Here is a 19,294-nt window from a genome sequence, read left to right as displayed (position 1 = left end):
CGCCCTGCGCTAGCCCAGCACCAGCCGGCGCTGGGCTAGCACTGGCGGGAGCCCGGCGGTGAGGCTGGCCAATGTGCCTTACGGCACATATGTAACAGTGCTCAGCGGTACAGAGTCGTGCCGCCGAGCGCAGGACTGGGCTCTCAGTTAGCAGAGATTCCTGGACAATTGACTGCGAAGCCCACTTGGGATGTTTCTACAGGAAGGAGACACACAGAACTATGAGGACAGTGCTTGAGTTTTCCTGGGATAACTCAAGGAACAGGTTATCCTGGGAGGGGTTTGCCAAGAAGCTCTCTCACTGCCTGGCTCGTCCCTCCTCCTCCTCTCTGCTAGCAGTTTTACAGTGACAGGGAAGTCCTGGTAGATTCAGGTGGGCAGCCATGGTTTCCCCAACCAGTGACAAAAGGAATTCATTCTGCTGCACAACATGGGAGTGCACTTAAGTGGTAGTCACTCCAGATGCAGCCACTGAATTCCTTTCCCAAGGAACTGGGCTAAAGGAAAAAGGTCACTAGTCTTCCAGATGAGGTGAGACTTAAAGTCATTCTGCCCACTCAGTAACCTTCTTTGTATATCCATACGATAACTAATGAGCGCTGAAAAAACCCTGCCTTCCCAGGTCTCAGTGACAGCACCTTCCTGGAGCTGAAGGCCTTCTTTCCCAGGAGCCATTTATGCAAAATGTTACCATAAACTATACCCTTAAATGTAAGATTATGGTTGTCCTCAGAAGATTTTCAGTCTTTTCCATCTCCATTCTTTCAGCAAGTCTGAACTGGGTCAGAACTGATCTTCCTTACTGGTGGAAAATTTTTATAGACTTTTGCAAAGCAATCTCATGAATCTATAGCTCAAGTGGAATTTGGAACTAGGTTTAGCAAAGACACAACCTTTTCCCATGTGAATCTAGTATGGGAGGGGTATACTTTTGATTGCAAAAACAGCCTCAGAGGAAAAGGTTACAAACCCATCACATTTGTAGGTCTCAAGGCTGCATTTCAATGTAACAGTCTAGACTAAACACAGATTCCCAACACCACATAAGATTTTGTTTTCTAATATATATGATTCTACATATCACTGGCTGAGGTTAAAGAAATTGTTGTACCTAGCAACCACAAATTTGGTACAATTATAACCCAAGACAAACTTGATTTAAGGGAGACTCTCTCCCTCTCTCTGCTTATTCTTGCACTAGTTAAGATGCTGTAATTCGAAACCTAACGCCTAAGACACCTTGATTACTAGAACACACTTGATCATGGGACATTTTCCTTAAATGTTTGCAAACTATGTGACCCACACATTCCTCTACATAAGAGGACTTCCTGGGGGCATTTACATGCCGCATTTGTTTTTCAACTAGCAGCGCCAGTAGCACTCAAGAGGTGTATGTGACTCTCCCTCTAGTACGCTAGGGTCACATACATTTTTCAACTTCTAGCACACTTGCAACCTTTCCTTCAAATTCAAAAGGTATTAAACACAGCAGCCACCATGCATATCATTTGCCTTCCAGATGGAATGTGGGGGTGCCATGATTTCTGAGGACAGATGCCAAATGTTTGCACCATGATAGCTGAGGGTGAATTGGGAGGGGGACAAAACACACAGTAATTTGGGGGCTAGCTGCTGAATAAGTTTTTCTATAGTAGGTCTGTACAGGCAAAAATGCTCTTTGAAATCTTGTAAATAAATATTTAAAGTCACGAAAGCACCCTGAAGCACATTTTACGCAACTTTCTGTGCTTGTGATCATTTGTAAATGGATCAAACTAGAACCATGCTAGCGACATCACTTCTGCTAGTTTATAGGTGAAAAACAAACACAACCCCAGCTTAGCCCAACCCCCACTGGTAGTGTGCCAACAAAACCCTGCCCCCGCTCTCCCAGTGATCATTGTTTGACAAAGTCAGGCAGGCTACCCAGAAGCCCTCACATGTATATGAACGTGTGGCGGAGGACATAAACATAGGACCTATTCGTAAGTTACCTCACAATACAGGTCAGTATATCAAGTGAAATACGAAGTTCTGATATTCTTCCAGGAAACATATGTGCTTTGGAAGGTTAAGATTTCTATTAGCGGCCAGGAGTGTGCCTTTTTGATAGCAAAGGCCAGTTTCATTTATTGTTCACTTTATGTCCCCCTTGACTATCTTTAAGTTTAGAAAAAAAGGCTTTAGCCTTTCCTCCAGGAGCTCCAATCCCGAGATCAATCAAAACCACCAACTGCAACAGACCCTCTCACTCAAAGTTCTCATTTTTTTTTACCAATTGTCATTCCAAACACAGACTCCCAATCACCTCTGAAGAGAAATGAGAAGCACAGAAATATTGATCAGCTGTCAAATCTGATCACATTGTTAATGGAGGCTTACACTTAAGAAAGCAAGCAGCCATTTTTTCTTAACAGTTTGTCAGACCAGCAGCCAGGCTCCATACAGCTTTACTTCCACATTATGATGGGCAAGTTTTCCTGGGCACACATACAACCATCTGAGCTCAATACAGATTAGCTCATTTTAAGCTTGGGCATATTCAATTGTACCACTCCCAAGTAGGTTATTAGGAGCATGAGGCCTCCCTTCTAACACCTCTACCTCCCTCATAAGTTTCCCACCTTCTAGGGGACATGACAAAGCTCGGACACCTCCCCAACCTCATGAACTCACATATGCATCCTCCTTCCCTTTGGCTTCAAAACATAACTGGCAGGAGCAAGAAGGGCTGCTGTGACAGCCACCTTCAGTAAGCAGCAACAGCATACATTCATCCCAACTGGAGGCTCTCAACAGCAGCTCTACTTGCTATTGCCATATACATTTCCATGGACGAGGTTAGAAGAAGTGATTGCAGTGATGAGAAAGGCTGCTGCTGGGGATGCCAATCATGAGCCAAGCCTCTTTGACCTGCCTAGATTCCACGCTAAGAGAATGTCAAAAGGGCAGTGCTGGCACTTCGTCAGGGAAGTGAATCTGGGCCTTGGGAAACTCCTGACCACCATATAGCAGTAGCTATATGACCAATGATTTTGAAAATAACTGAATATCTACAAAATTTCACTATTTTGTAGAGGCCACTTTAGAGGACAAGAAGAACAATAATTAGTCAATGCTTTTAAACAAGTATTCATCCTAGGGCCTAGACCCTAAACCCAGCCCGCAGACCACATCTAGCACTCCGGAGATTTTTATTCGGCTTGCATTGTTCCACAGCTTCTCAGGGCTAAAATAGCTCGAAAGATGTACTTCTGGGTCATAAGAACACAAGAGCACTGCTGGATCAGACCAAAAACCCATCTAGTCCAGCTTCCTGTATCTCACAGTGGCCCATCATGCTGGGTCTCCCAGCATGGGTGTAATACCACATTCAGCCACTAGAGGTGCTGAATGTAATGGAATGGAATGGAATGGAATGAGTGGCCGAATGCGGCATATAGCCATGCTTTTTCAATCCTTTTTTCAAAATCCATTCTCACTCTTCCTGTACAAGTTAATTTTGCCTTCTGCTCCCCTCCTCTTTCCACCCCTACCAACTTATTGTATTCAATCAAAATCTCAGCACATCACTCCACGTATTTATTTCCTGGCCCAAGACAACATGTCAGATATATGATGTGGCCCTTGTGCTAAAAAGTTTGGAGACCCTTGGCCTAGAGAATCACAGGCAGACCCCAGACTCCTTTACCGTGCATTTCTAATCTCTTCAATCTACAGGAAGTCAAGGTTAAGTTCAAATGGATCAGAAGAGTCTCATAACCCCAACACAGTGTCAAAACAGAGTAATAATAATAATAATAACTTTATTTCTACCCCGCCTTTCTCCCCGAAGGGACTCAAGGCGGCTTACAACATATTAAAAACAATTTAAAAACAAATAAAAACATATTAACACATACTAAAAACAGCAGTCAGAGTAAAAATAGGTAAAAAGAGCATAGAGCAGCAGCAAGTCATAAAAGAATCAGGCCTGTAAAAAATATTAAAAGATGTTAAAAAGATGTTAAAAGGCCAAGAACTCAGAAGGCCTGTTTAAACAGAAGGGTCTTCAGGCCTTGCCGAAAGGTCTCAAGAGAGGGAGCCATTCTTAAGTCAAGGGGAAGGGAGTTCCATAGCGTTGGTGCCACTACTGAGAAGGCCCTATTTCTTGCAGCCGCCCCACGTACCTCCCTAGGCGGCGGCACTTGTAAAAAGGCCTTCTCTGACGACCTGAGAGGGCGAGCCGGATTGTACGGGAGCAGGCGATCTCTAAGATACCCTGGTCCAGAGCAGTATAGGGCTTTAAAGGTCAATACCAGCATCTTGAATTGGGCCCGGAAACGAATGGGCAGCCAGTGCAGCCGCTGGAGAAGCGGACTGACAGGGTCGAACCGCCTACCTCCAGTAACCACACGGGCCGCCGCATTCTGCACTAGTTGCAGTTTCCGAACCGTCTTCAAGGGCAGCCCCACATAGAGTGCGTTACAGTAATCTAATCTTGATGTCACCGAGGCATGGATCACCGTGGCCAGGTCTGCACGATCCAAGTACGGCCGCAGCTGGCGCACCAGCCGAAGCTGAGCAAAGAGTAGTCTTAGCCTTTAGCATCGTGCCTAACATATCAAATTTACCTCACAGGCATGTCGTAAAGATACATGGTTTATATCTTCATATATGCCACCTGAACTCTTCCAAGTCTGGCACTCAGTGGCTCAAAGAATAGTTTATCTCCACAAAATTCAGTAGCTACAGGAGGATGTATGCCCAGTGCCTCTCTACCATCCTCTCACACACAGGCAAACCTCTAACCATTTATTGGCTTCTATTCTTTCCCTTACCTTCCTCCATTCTGCGAGTCTCTGGTTCCTCCCTGTAACTGCCCTCCAAAATCACCAACCCCCATGCACACACTTCACAGCTAAAAGACTAACTTCTTCCCTGTGTTCTCCTTAGTCATTATACTGCCAAGCACCACAGCATACAGTCCAGATTTATTTCCACACCCTATATTTGCCAGCTTCAAACAGATTAAATGCACAAAAGGAGAGTAGAAACCTGCCAATTAGCTTCCAATGCCATGCTCATGTTTTTCAATCCACTGAAGCCAGCATTGTCACACAGCAGCAGAGCTGTTGTCTGAGACACTGAATACAACTTTGGAAACTGTTGGGTAGAAAATGTTAATCAAACCAGGGCTAGGCGCGGTTAGAAGAGGTGGTGGAAGCAGAGGGTAAAAGGAGAGTACTGAATATGGCAGTGACTACAAAAGATCAGCAGACAGAACTGGCAAGCCAAATTTAGCCAATGGGACATCACGGCTTTTCACAATATTGTCTTGACCCTAACAAAACATTCTGCTTCAAATTGCAATCTCTTTTGCCTTACCTGCAGTGACATCATGTCAGGCCTATACTGTTTCCGGAAGCCAAGGTCGTACATGAGAAACTTCAGCATTTCAAAGGCCTGCTCTTCACTCATATGGAGAAGCAGCACTCCAGCCACAAAGCTGATACCTTGGCAGTAGCCCACCTCCTTGTCCAGCAAGGAATAAGCTTTCAGGAGATTGAAGAGGGACAGTTGGCCTGCCCCCAACTGAGCAGAGAAGTAGGGATGTGTTGGAAACGTCCTTCCTGGGGCAAAAAAACAAGAGATAGTTGCCAATCAATACTTAAGCCACAAGAGGCCCATATATGCTATCTTTTATTAACAACAGTACTAAAGGCTCATATGTGCAGTCAGATTACCTAGAAAAAAGTGACCCAAGAGACCATATTGTGCTTATAAGCACTTGGGAAACTGATCAGCTCAACAGTTGGCCAGCTTCCAAAGTGATTACATGTATATTAACAGTATTTATATACCGCTTTTCAACAGAAAGTATACCACGATAATCCTTGACCAAATGGGAAAAGTGGATCATCCTATCAACACCATCATTCCTCTGCTATCCCAGCACTGGCCATCTTCACCACTTGGCAAACTTGGACATCTCCATCTCCATCTCCCCACCCCCAATTTCTTCCACAATGCTACCACTAATCTGTCACATTCAAGACAAACATGAGAAGAGGCATACAAAAATGGCTTCCATTTGGGCATTGCCTGGAGCATTTTCCTAGTACTCTAGTTGACATCCATAAGGAAGAAGCTTGATCAAAATTATGAATGATACTGTAATGGTTCAGGAAAAACATCTCGTGCAGCTGCTCTTTGTTTAAAGAGAGTATGTGGAAAGTTACAGGCTAACTTGTAGTCTGGTCCAGAGTTATCATGCAATAACCACAGTTATGCAAACAAATTCAAAGATCAACAATTTTTGTTAGAATACATTACTTGCACAGTAAATCTTATTAGATATATGTTCAGTGTATGATCAAGAACAAAAACAAATGTTCAGTAACAGTTGTTTGCAAGTTCAGTAGAGGAACAAAACTGACAACTACAGGAAGATATCCTGACCCCACAATGAAAGAGCTACCAGATTGGGATCTGGAGCAAGGATTCCCCATGCATTTGATTAAAAGTCCAGCATGAAGCGATAGCCCTAGCCCAGTGGGAGAGTTTGAGAGCCAATAAGTTCTTGCGTGGGCGGGAGGGGGGAGGCAGCAGGGGTGGGGGAAGGCAGCGGCGCGATCCCCAGGATCGCGCTGCTCAGGGGGGCTACAGGGGCTTGGGTACACGGACCCAAGCCCCTACAGTCTCCCAAGGGTGCGGGAAGCCCAGCACGACCTGCAGCAGGGCTCTCTGCAGCAGTGAGAGAAGATGCGAGCACAATAGCTCTGCATCTCCTTTCACTGCTGCAGGGAGCCCTGCTGCAGGTCGCGCCGGGCTTCCCACGCCCCCAGGAGGCTGCAGGGGCTTGAGTACGTGTACCCAAGCCCCTGCAGCCCCCCTGAGCAGTGTGATCCTCGGGATCGCACTGCTGCCTCCTCCCTGCCTCCAGGCTGCCACCACCCCTTAAGGGGGCAGGGGCCAGGGCCCACAGGCTGGGGCATCGCAACACCCCAGTTTGAAAAGCCCTGCCCTAGTCTATTCCACACACATAGCTCTACTCTCTACTGCCACGATGTTTACGTTTTGAGAAGCCATCATCTCTCAAGTATCTGTCAGCCATGACAGAGAAGTTACCTAGATCTACAAGGATAGCATGTTGTTGAGCTGTCAGTTGCTTCAGGAGTTCTTTGTAAGAGATGTCAGGGGGCTGCTGTTTGTTTGGCAGCCGATGTCTTACACGATGCTGCACAGCAAGGAATTGCCAGATTTCTCCCCGGCGACTTTTTGGAACACCTGAACACAAAAGGGGGGGGGGGGAGAAGAGATGTAAAACTGAATTATTCAGGGAACTATGCAATTACAGATTTCCATCACTGTTTTGCGTTTCCAAACATCATCCACATCAACACTTTGAAACATTAATGTTGCTCTGGTTCAAAAGAAGTGAGACTTTAAGGAAACCATTCTCAAAAGGGGCCATTTGGCCCCCTGGGAACCCTGGGACATTTGAAGAGGGCCGCAAACTGAAAACTGTGAGAAGTGAATTTTATCTGTTTGTTGTATCCTTGTTTGACAGGGAGTGTGTGTCCTGTAACCTGAGAGGAGCTCCCAAAGGGCCGTAGCCAAAAAAAGGTTGAGAATGGCTGCTTTAAGGAGCAGACTGAATATGCACCACAATGCCTAAATCTGAGATGTGGCCTGGTGGAAGCTCAGCTTCCTGATTTGTTTGTTTAAAATAGTGTATGAAGAGGCTGTGAAACATAGTAAAGCCATGGTGGGGTAGGTTGGTTGTGGCACCTTGCTCCCATCTCAGTTTTGATGTGTTCCCCCCCCCCACCATGCTGTTTTAGTTTTTAAAACTTCAATTGTGTTTACGTTCCCACAAGTTTTGTGATCCTTGTGGAGTGGGGAGGGGGATTCTGTTTTTAAATAAAAGGCTCATGGAAAGGATCACAAACTGGTGGGAGCTGAAACACCAAGACAAAGAGCTTCTGCAAGCCACACCTGACCCTCAGGCCTTATAGCTGACACCCCTGGCCTAGAACGCATGTTTACAGTCACAATATCTTTGTGACTCTTCTCGGTCACAACATCCCATGCCACTGATAAGGATGTTTATGTATTTTAGAGAGAAGCATTAGGGTTTGTTCTCATTCGGCATGAGAATGCCGAGATCTAGTTACCATTTCCAAGCCAAATAATATACAGTGGACCCTCCACATCTGTGGGTCCTGTATATGCTTATTTAACCATCCACGTATAAATGGGTGCCTTTGGAGGCTCCATGCAAATCTGGAACCTCTGAAAGCCTCTGCTGGGTTGTACCGATTCTGGTGGCCTCACAGTCCTCAGAATGGTCTGCAAAAGTCTCCAGAAGCTATTTCTGATTTTCCAGTTATTGGAAGCAGCTTCCAGAGACTTATGTGAGCCTGTGGAGGCCAACAGAGTGGATTGCCAGTCTGGTACAACCCAGGAGAGGCCTCCAGAGGCTCAAGGTAAGCAATTGCAAAAGTTTTAGAAGTGGATCCCAGCATCTACAGAATTCCTTATTTGGGGCGGGGGGGGGGAGGGTTGGAACCAAACCCTTGTGGATAAGGAAGGTGCACTGTATACCATCTGCAATACTGCTGATGGTTTTTGTTTACTTATTTGTCAACTGACAAACATATCAGTTTCTTAGAACCAGCCTAGGCACTACTTTGTATATATTCGGTGTTTCTTTTTTCTCTTTCCACAGAAAGTGGGTGGGTGGGGGGCTCTGACAGTCCTCCCCACAGTTACTATACTAATCATGTGCCAGTCAAGCATTATTTGCTGTAATATATTGTAAGTAGGGTGGCATAACCCTATATTGTAAGTAAAATGGCATAACCAGGAGATTATGATCAGGATTAAGTTCCAAAGATTCCCTAGACCCATATCTTGGTATCACCTTGTTTCACATACAAATGGGGGGAGGAGACGGAGGAAAACAGCCAAACGCGCACATTCAAACTAACATCCACTTTGACACTCACAGAACAGCATCTTAGAATATTGTCTTAAGCACTGGCTGTTGTCTGTACTGTCTGAATTCTCATAAAATTTATTCTTCTCTACATCTAAATCAGTTACACAAAATAAATGTTATGTTGGGAAAAATTAAACAGGTTCATCATTGACCATTACTTTTTTCCAAAATGCCTGTTTTCCCCTTATCATAGCAATGAACTGTCATTACGCTCGCCCCCTCTAAATTTTAAATACATTCCACAATGTTAATTTTATTGGAAACATTAATATTGCTGTTGCAGCCGAGAAATCTTTACTTTTTAGTCACACCTTTTCAAATGACGAATGCTAATCCAAGATTCAAAGAAACTATAATAAACAAGTTTTCATTTGAAAGTATGGGGCAATGAATGCAAAGAAAAGGAATCACTGGACAGAGAGCAGCTCCCCTTTTCTACTATTCTCCATCCCTGTATATGGGGACTTTCAAATTGAAGTCAGACACATGGCACTTGTGTATTTCACTCTATCGCCTACATGCAAAATTACCATCTTTCAAAGTGGCATGAATATCTTCCATGTCGCATCTGATCTTGGCTCTGCAATTTAATAGTTTCTTATCCCAGACATTGATAGCATCTTTATGACAAGTACCAACTTCCTCATAGTCCAATTTAACCTTTCTGGATTGGAGCTCATCTCTGCTTGCTGTAAGAGAGAACACACAAGGCACACACCACTTCAGATTAATGTCTGCTGATTAGCAGATAACACCATGTAGTTCAGGCCTATATGCATGGGACCTTGCGCACAAGGCTCTATACATTGTTATGCCTCACAGGTAAGATGATCCAGAGGCAAGTCTGAAGGTCGATGCATGCAATGTTGTGTTCACACTGCACACTTAGAACCTTGTAAGAACCAGTTCTTAATCATTCAAGGTTTTGGAGGAAAGGCCAATAAACTGGCATGGTCCCAAGTCTTATTGAGGTAATCATTAGACTTTATGGCATTTCAGATGGGTTAAAAATATACAAGAGGCATGCAAGGCAAAGTTACATTTTACACCATAACTCATGTTGTCAAAACAAATGCAATGCCAATTGAGTGCTGTTATACTATTTTCACCAATTCAAAAACTGGAGGAACCCATCTTTAGGATATCTGACTCTAAAGCATAATAAACGGATTTTAGGTACAAAATAGATCTAAGTAAATGGATTCTTTTCATCCAACTTTAACAGGAGTACTAATCCTTGAAAGTTATTACAGATGCAACACTGGTTCTCTCTTAAGCTTCTTTACAATTGGTGCCAATGCACCCCTCAAGACATAGAACTACTTAGAGCAGTGAGTGGTTCTCTAAGTCCTCTATGGGGAAAAAGAACCAACTGAGACTTTGTGTGGGGTGGTGATCCCCAGGATCGTGCTGCTGTTGGGTCAGAAAGGGGGTTTAACTTATCAACAGGTTGTGCCAACCTCTGGAGGGGTTGCAGGGAACCCCGTGGAGCCCTCCACAAGACTCTACAAGCCTCCAATTCACTAAAACTAGAGATTGGAAACCTCTTCTTTTTCAATTGCAAAGCCATTTTTCGATCCGTGGGGCTCCCCACATCCCCCAAAGGCCAACATCACCTGCTGGTAACTCCCCGTTCTGTCTCAGCAGCAGTGTAATCCTGGGGATTGCATTGCTGCCTTCCTTGTCCCCACCTCTTAAAGGGGCATAGGCCAGTGCTTCCCAGGCTGGTAGGTTGCATTTGGGAACCGCCAACATGAAAGTTATTAATGTTCATTAAATTACGCCCAGGTAAGGACTGTATATAAGAGAGGGGAGAGGTTTTGGACAGAGCGCAGGCAATCTGATGGCTCATGCTCAATCACTTAACCATAGGTAAGAGAACTGGTATTACATCTGCACCAGCCCAGAGATGTGCTTTTTTATTTTGTCATTTGTATCTGGGGGAACCCTTGCCCTGGTTCTTTGCAGGAATGCTTTTGTGCTGGGCTTCTGTGATTCAAACTCATGTATAATGGAAGGTTTAAGTTCTGGGGTAAGCTATGAATCTGACACTAAAGGACATACATGTTTGCCATTTTTATGATTTCTGCCATAATGCTATTAAAGGAAGTCAAATTTTCTCCACTGAGCAGACTTGCATGCAGAATCCAGGTCAAGAGAGAGACTTTCTGGGATGGAATGCAAGTAGAAAACTAGGGACAGATTTCTGTCTCATTCAAGTAAATGAGGGAACTCTGGTGCATGACCTGCTTCCTAACTATAGAGGGTGACTGGTAAGACAAAAAACTGATAAGATGTTGTGGGCATCACCACAACCAGCCCATAACAGAAAGACATGGATCCAAACGCCAGATCCAACATTCTGGGACTGCTTAGTCTGCTAACTTGTCTTTAGGCTTGTGAAGTGTTCTTCAGCTCACTGAAGTTTACTAGTAAGATAAAAATTATGGAATTTATGTAGGTATCAGATTCCTGCATTTACATCTGTGGCAACTGTGGCAAAAGGTCTGGGGGAAGAGGTTCCTTCTCACTGATCAGTGGTCAAGAGGAGAAAAAAAAATCTCTTTATTTGCTTCTTACCTTCTATAAAAGAAAAAATCGTTCAAGGGTCCTCGACAGCATTAGAAAGAACAAGAAGTATTTTATTAGTATTCTGTTCACATATGTCATATAAAGCCTATTAAAACAGGGGGGAACCTGCATATGGGGGCGGGAAATTAATAATCTCACAATAGCATGAGAAACCCCTGAACAACTTACTTACTCCTGGGCACAAAGGAAGAGCAGATTTGCAGCCTAAATTGCTTCAGTCAGTGAATTATACAAGATTAAATGCTATGTCATATAGTAAATAATTCTGAAGATGATGCAAGTCAACAAGGCTGAACACATGGATTAAAACTTTTACTCAAGCACAATTCCCACTGCCACTGTTTATTATTTTCTTGTTTTCACTATAACACATTAATCATTAAGAAAGGAAAAAAAGAATTTGCTTGTGCTTTTTTTAGTCCCCGATCTATTTAACAAGACTGCAAGGCATTTCGTTCTTAATACATTTCATACTTTTTCACCACAAGCCTCCCTGCACATCTCCCCCCCCCTTCTTAAACTTTTCAAAAGCTGATTCTATGATGCAGTCTTTTAAAAAACAATTAGTACTGTTATGCTGGAAGGTTAATTTGAGTCCAGAATTTGAACAGTAGACCCAAGATTGAATGGACTGGGCTGCTAAAGAGAGAGTAACAGCCTAAGTGAGATTGGTTGTAAAAATTCCAACATGTTGGTAAGGGATTAAGGGGGTTGGTGGATGTTTCTTTTGCATTCACCTTCCATTTTTCTGATTTCATGTGCATCTTTTGTTGCTACACTGGCTATCCCAAGTCTTCTAAATTTATGCTGTCCTCATCAAGAGATAGGATAGGTCGGAGTATGGGGAGGAAAGGGGGGTAAAAAAGTATGAGGTATGTGAGGTGGATTATGAGCAAAGAGAAAAACTGTGTCCATAACATCATTTTTTTTTTAAATAAAATGTATTGTATTTCATGTGCCAAAATAAAATTGATAATAAGAGAAGAGAGAAAGTGTGCACACAAGAACATGTCATGGTACTCAACCATTCTAGCCCCCCCCTCCCATTCCAGATTGATAAAGTTCTTACTCTTTCAGCAACTTGATTTGAACTTGTTTTAAAACAAGACATTTTGTTTGCAAAAAAAAAAAAAAAATGTGCCTCTGTGTGTGTCCATTCAGAAGTATCCTTAACACACGTGATGACCCTCTACACCAGATGCATCTATATGCCTACACTGCTTCCACAAAAGGCAGAGATTATTTGCATATGAATATGATGTGCCATGGGTCCAGCGCAGTGATTAAGAACCCTTTAAATGTGATGCTCAGCTATGGATCCCTACACAGGTAGGTGCCTTCTGCATGCCCAATACCCCATTTAAGAATCAGTTTATACATCCAGACATCCAAATGGCAAAGCTGTTCCTTGACCATATTGCCACAGCAGGGTACAAGAGGAAGACTGCCTGGTGCAAGTGTTTCAAAACAGGCGTTTTCCTGCATATGAAAACACGCCAACAGGAGTAAGTAAAGCTGAATCCTTCTCTCCAACATTCCATATTCACAAAACTAGGGAGTTTAGATTGGTGAGCATTCAAACACATTCTCTCACATGCAGCCTGTGGTAGTATGTTCCAGGAACAACTTTAGATTCTGCTGACCCAGCTTACACAATCAGCTCTTTTGTGCAAGCTGAAGCACTGACATTCTGAAGAGAATGACGTGGACGTTTTCAAAATTTCCTGCCCTTCAAAGGTAGCTTTCCACAAAATACTGACATTTGTACAGCACTTTGAGTGTGCATAGCATTTCACAACACCTCTTGATGTTATTCTTACAACAAATTAGTAAATAAGTATCTCCACTTGCTGCTGGGGAGCCAAGGTCTAGGGTGAGTAGCCTATTGAAGGCCACGTAAAGAATTCATGAGGAAAGCAAGATCTGACTTCCAGCTCAGTCTAGTAGCCATTGTATTACACCAGCTCTCATCAATGCATTATCTGCCATGAGCACTTTCACGTTCCAGGGGATTCCGGCACATATTCCAGGACTCATTCTCAGTTCTTGTGGGGGGGGTCTGAGCATTATCATTGCCCTATATGAGCCAAGTGTGCACTCTAGAATACTTCTCAAACTATCGTTCACCTGTGCATTGGTGTCAAAAATCAGGAAGCCATCTTTAGGAAATTTTGTCTGCCAATCACATTAAGGAACTCTCTAGACTAATTTCTGAGGAACACTGTTTGAAAATCAGTGTGCTACAAGAAAAAGAATGAGCAGAAGCTTGACTAGATAGTGATATGTGGCAATAATAATAATAATAATAATAATAATAATAATAATAATAATAATAATAATAATAATAAACTTTATTTATATCCCGCCCTTCTACCTACAGGGACCCAGAAGAAGAAAAGATCATCAGCAGATACTGTGAAGATGGCTGTTCAAGGAAAATTTGGCAATGGGAGAAAACTGACAAAATGATTGGAAGTGCTGAGCTCTTAAAAGGGATCCCTTCAAGACTAAATGCAAATGTTACATTAACAAGTTCTGTTTCAAGTTTTGTGGGTGAGTCATTAGCCAATACTGGGCCATGTGTATCTCGAAGGCTGAACAAATTTAAGCCATTCTTAATATTGACCATCACCAACCTTCCAACTTCTGATTTTCTTTTTCCATTCGAAGTAACAGTATTTGTTGATGGATAGCTTTTCTCCACAGAGTCTGCAATTCTTCAGAGTTCTTTTTTTCGCCACTCTTATCCTGGGCATCATCATTTTGCAAGAGGGAAACAAGGGGGTCTTCCTCCAAAGATGTTGCAAGGGGAGAAAGTGGTAATAATTCACTTCCATCACCTCCATCTGCAAAGAATTGTATGTTGGAAAGGATCAACTAAACTATCCGATAAATAGATCACAATGGCAAAGCAATGCATCATCTCCTACACTCACCAGTATTTTAAGGTTATATGAAAGATACATAGCCAAGCCTAATACATGCAAACGTATTTGCCCACATTCATCAGTTGTTTCCTTCTACTTCCCCCCTTTCACCAAAACTGAAGATTGTAAGTTCCAAACAACACAGTCCTGGAACGTGCTGGAATCCCTAGCATGTATTCACTGCTGAAACAGAGACGCCTGCGTTGGCTTGGTCATGTCGTGAGAATGGATGATGGCCGGATCCCAAAGGATCTCCTCTATGGAGAACTCATGCAAGGAAAGCGCCCTACAGGTAGACCACAGCTGCGATACAAGGACATCTGCAAGAGGGATCTGAAGGCCTTAGGGATGGACCTCAACAAGTGGGAAACCCTGGCCTCTGAGCAGCCCGCTTGGAGGCAGGCTGTGCAGCATGGCCTTTCCCAGTTTGAAGAGACACTTTGCCAACAGTCTGAGGCTAAGAGGCAAAGAAGGAAGGCCCATAGCCAGGGAGACAGACCAGGGACAGACTGCACTTGCTCCCGGTGTGGAAGGGATTGTCACTCCCGGATTGGCCTTTTCAGCCACACTAGACGCTGTGCCAGAACCACCTTTCAGAGCGCGATACCATAGTCTTTCGAGACTGAAGGTTGCCAATACAATACAAGCTCCCTGAAACATGAATCTAAACTTTTGGGGTTGTTTCTTTGTTTTGCTTATGCAATAAAGTTTATACAATCATATACATTAACTGTACTTTAAAAAGACTTTTCTGGGCTACTATTTTTATGAGTTGCAATCGTGTGCCCAGTAGAATATCTGTGCACATGTACCTGTTGGCACAAATGCTCTTTCAACAGAAAAGAAAAAAGGAGAACAGAACGACTATCCTGGTCATTATCTTGGATTCATCACGCTGCTGCAACTTTGCATTTTCTCTCACTGATCCTGCCCCTTTATGTAATCATGAGCAAATCGTTTAGGATTCTCAGCTTTCATAATTTGCCCTAACCTACAGACAATATACTCCAATCACCATTAGCACCCACTGGGCTATAGGAGCTCTTAAATCACATCACATCTGAATGTAATGGGTGTCAATGAGGAATCATTTACATTATTGCTGCTTAATATATAAGTACGGCCAGAACACAAGAGAACATTTATAAATCTGCAAGTTGCATCTCAATGATACAAGTACCAGGCATCTGCATTCTCTTATGTATCACAAAGCGGCTTCATAAATAATATGCAAGTTGAAAAGATATTCAACAACAGCTAGAACCCTTCTTCTGCCTAAAGTGCCCCTTCTCAACTGATAATAGCAGTGTATCTCAAACTGTGGGTCCCACTAAGTGGGTCACAAACCAATTTCAGGTAAGTTCACATTCATTTGAATGTCTTTTTTTATATATTAGACTTGATGCTATGTGACTGCATTTGGGAAAATGTTACACATCTGTACTTTTAACAGGCCACAATGTCTATGCTTTTAACAATGATAGTCACTCCTGGGTAAGTGTGAGTAGGATAGCAGCCTAGGATTGTGAAAAATTTTCCTACTTGATGATGTCACTTCAGTCATGACATCACTTCCGGTGGGTCCTGACAGATTCTCATTCTAAAAAGTGGGTTGAGAACCACTTGAGGGCCACTGGATAATAGCCAAATGCAATTAGTGCCTCTTTTGATTTAACACCCACAACTGCTATTAAAGCACTCTACTGGTAGTAGCGGTGCCTGACACTCACACCAAACCTCATCAGAGAAGTCTCAAAGCTGCAGACAACCACTTTCTCTCCCCCCTGGTCCAGAAGGTATCCAGAGGGCACCTCAAAATTGAATAATAAAAATACGGCAGTAGAATATAAACAAAGGCAAGCTAAGTCTTAGAGACCTTATGACCAAGTATGTTGGCATCAGAACATAACTTGAAACATAACTTGGGGTGATGCAGGAGGGAACAGGCCAGTGGTAGTCACACATTCACGTGCAGTTAGTGTGTAGTATAGACCCCAAAGTAGTCACACAAAACAATTTGCCATTGTTTTGCCCATCATCCCCTCCGGAACAGCACTTCTTAAAAAGTTAAAGCATTTTGTCAATCGTAGTCCTGCACAAACTCAAAGCTAACAATTTAATAGGTAGCAACACCAATGCCTGAAACAAGTTATTTCAAGTATCAGAAGTTGCAATAAGCAACTGCAGTTGTGCCCACTTGTTTAAAAATAAAAAAGGGAAACTCTTCAAGTGAGAAATGCAGCGATAGGATATTGTACAGTTGGCTCACCCCAAATGCACACAGACCTTGAAGTTGCATTGCTGAGGGAGACTTCTTCAGGGGCGATGCAACCCTTAGGAAGATTCTCTGCCGCCAAGAAATCCGGCGAGGGGTAAGAATGATTCCACCAGCATTTACAGAGTCATTGCTACACACAGAGGAGGTCCTTTTTCTTCTTTCCCCATCGCTGTAGAAAGGATTGGGAGGGGGAAGACAATCCATATCACTGTGAAGTAGTACAGATAAAGGCCTAGACGGGACCCATGCAAGGCCAGCAAACAAACTTGTCTTAAATACATAGGATTACATTCTATAAATGTAATCTTCATATATCAGGGGTTAAGCAGACTGACCCCACCATGGTCCAAATGTCCCCTTCCCTTTTCAGCCCATGGCATACAGAATTGCCCCCAAATAACCACACCCCTAGGGCTTCTACAAACCATTAGAGGGTTCTATACTAGCATTCTGGAACAACAAAAATTCATAACTTCAACAAGCATTGCTTAAAAATGCACATCATGTAGCAATTACAATGGGAAATCATATACAGAGAAGACACACACACAGTAGATTCTTTATTATCCAAATCAAGATGACCTGCTCCTTCAAATGTTTTGTTCAACCTTCATGTCAGTATATCCAAATGTTAAATATTTCCAGTTATCCCACCTTCAAATAATTTAAAGTCATGATTGCCTCAATCATGACCTCATAGACGAGGTTATGCTCTGTATGTGTACAAGTGTGAGACAGTGGCATACTGGGGGGACAACAGGGCAAATGCCCCAGGCACTGTATCTGTGGGATTAGCTGTGCTCCAGTTGCCACCGGAGGCTCTTCTGGGGACCATGGAGGTCCTAGAGAGGCGCTTACGGTTTTTGCCTGAAAACCGTAAGTGCCTCTCTAGGGACCTCTTGAGGCCTTTCCGAGGTCCGCAGAGGATGCGCGCGGCCTCCATGGGCCTCAGAAAGGCCCCTGAAAGTCTCGCAGGCCACTTTTCCAGAGGCTCTTCTTGCATAAAAGCAAATAAAAATTTATTTCTGTAGAGTTAGGTTGTTCTCTCTGGGGTTGTGATCTCCAACATCTGTGATGATTAGTGAATACAAGGTGAAGATATTGTGAGACATCAGCACAGGGAGGGGAGAGTAGGGGATAGCTGAATAAAGGTAACTTCCCTTCTTCTATGTGTTTCTCTTTACAGTACTACCAAAAATTGGACAGAAGGGAAATGCAACATGGGAGCACACAGTGAGGTTATTATTCTATTCATATCTTCTTGGGCACCTTGTGTGGTGTAACATCGTTTTCTATTATTAACATAGTATTACTGTGCATAGCACTCTAGTGCAGGGGCGTCAAACTCGTTTCATACAGAGGGCTGAAGTTAGCATTCACGGCTCCAGCTGAGTTCTGGAAGCGATGTCATTAAGCAGAAAGTGACATCATTAAGCAGCTAATGGCCAGAAATCAGACCTCGTTCTCATATAGAAACTCATTAACAGCAAATGACAGAAGATAAAGTATGCAAATCTTGATCATATTTCAAGATTTGGGAAAGCCCAATTTTCATGCGGGCTGCCATTTCAGCTGTAACACCTCAGCAGCTGAGAGCTGCATAAAAAGCTTCCGGGGGCCGCATCCGGCCCCCGGGTCTTATGTTTGACACCCCTGCTCTAGTACAACATGTAGAAAAAGGCAGCCACAACAGAAGTTTCAGCAAAAGATTGGAAAAACATGGACAAGAAAAGGCAGAATATGGCTTTCACTTGGTTCCCTACTGAAATCTGACTTCTCCAAAACTCCTTTTCTATAGTTTGATCTAGTTCATATAGCAGGTCACAGCAATAGGTATCTTTCAATTGCATTTAACATCTGATCTCTTCTAATGGCAAAAGGTCTAAATGAATTAATAGGGTATAGAAGAGAGAAAGTGATCTCACAACTGAGGTCAGCATCCATATATGCAGTGAGCCCTCATTATCCATGGATTTTACCCTCTGTGGGTTCCAAACCCATGGTGGGAGAACTCACAGAGGACATCATGGGAGGTTCAGGTGTTCCGAGTCACAGGCAGGCCACCTGCAGCCTCCTCGCAAGAGTGCCCACCACAGCCTTTTAACACTGACTTCCAGTTTTCATAAAAACTGGAAGTCCCTGTTAAAAGCACCTGGAAGGTTCATGAAAACCAGAAGTCCCTGCTAAAAGGCACTAGCAGGCATTCTGAGGCCCGGGGAGGCTGTATTTGGCCTCCCTGCAACTCAGAAGCTTTCCCAGATGCAACCTCCAGTAGTGTTCAGGAGGTTCTCTGTGCATCGGACTGCAGATTTCTTTATCTGCAGTTATTGGCATCTGCGGGAACAGAAATCCCACAGATGCAGAAGCATGACCTTTTTCCATATGTTTCCAGGAAGAGAAATTAACAGGTTAGACAAGGTTTTTTGGGGTTCTTAAATAAAAATATACAGTTTCACAGAGTATGCTCCATTTGAAGTGCTCTGTGAATAGAAGCAGCATAATACATAT

At 43.4% G+C, this 19,294-nt stretch overlaps 1 protein-coding gene across 4 annotated transcripts in view; it reads right to left on the bottom strand.

Annotated features, from left to right (window-relative positions):
* Positions 1–19,294, bottom strand: part of TBC1D4 (TBC1 domain family member 4) — a 117,685-nt gene that overhangs the window by 11,299 nt on the left and 87,092 nt on the right. For all 4 annotated transcript variants that reach the window (XM_066619691.1, XM_066619693.1, XM_066619692.1 and 1 more), the window contains 5 exons: positions 16,795–16,955; positions 14,218–14,427; positions 9,520–9,678; positions 7,114–7,272; positions 5,371–5,615 (listed from right to left, as the gene is read on the bottom strand). In XM_066619691.1, coding sequence (XP_066475788.1) covers positions 5,371–5,615; positions 7,114–7,272; positions 9,520–9,678; positions 14,218–14,427; positions 16,795–16,955 — 934 coding nt within the window. The remainder of the gene's footprint in view (positions 1–5,370; positions 5,616–7,113; positions 7,273–9,519; positions 9,679–14,217; positions 14,428–16,794; positions 16,956–19,294) is intronic.

Source organism: Tiliqua scincoides, chromosome 3, assembly GCF_035046505.1.
Source record: "Tiliqua scincoides isolate rTilSci1 chromosome 3, rTilSci1.hap2, whole genome shotgun sequence".
In the NCBI taxonomy this organism is placed as follows: Eukaryota; Metazoa; Chordata; class Lepidosauria; order Squamata; family Scincidae; genus Tiliqua; species Tiliqua scincoides.
Note: the sequence above shows the minus strand (reverse complement) of the source record. Positions and strands in the feature narration are given on the sequence as shown.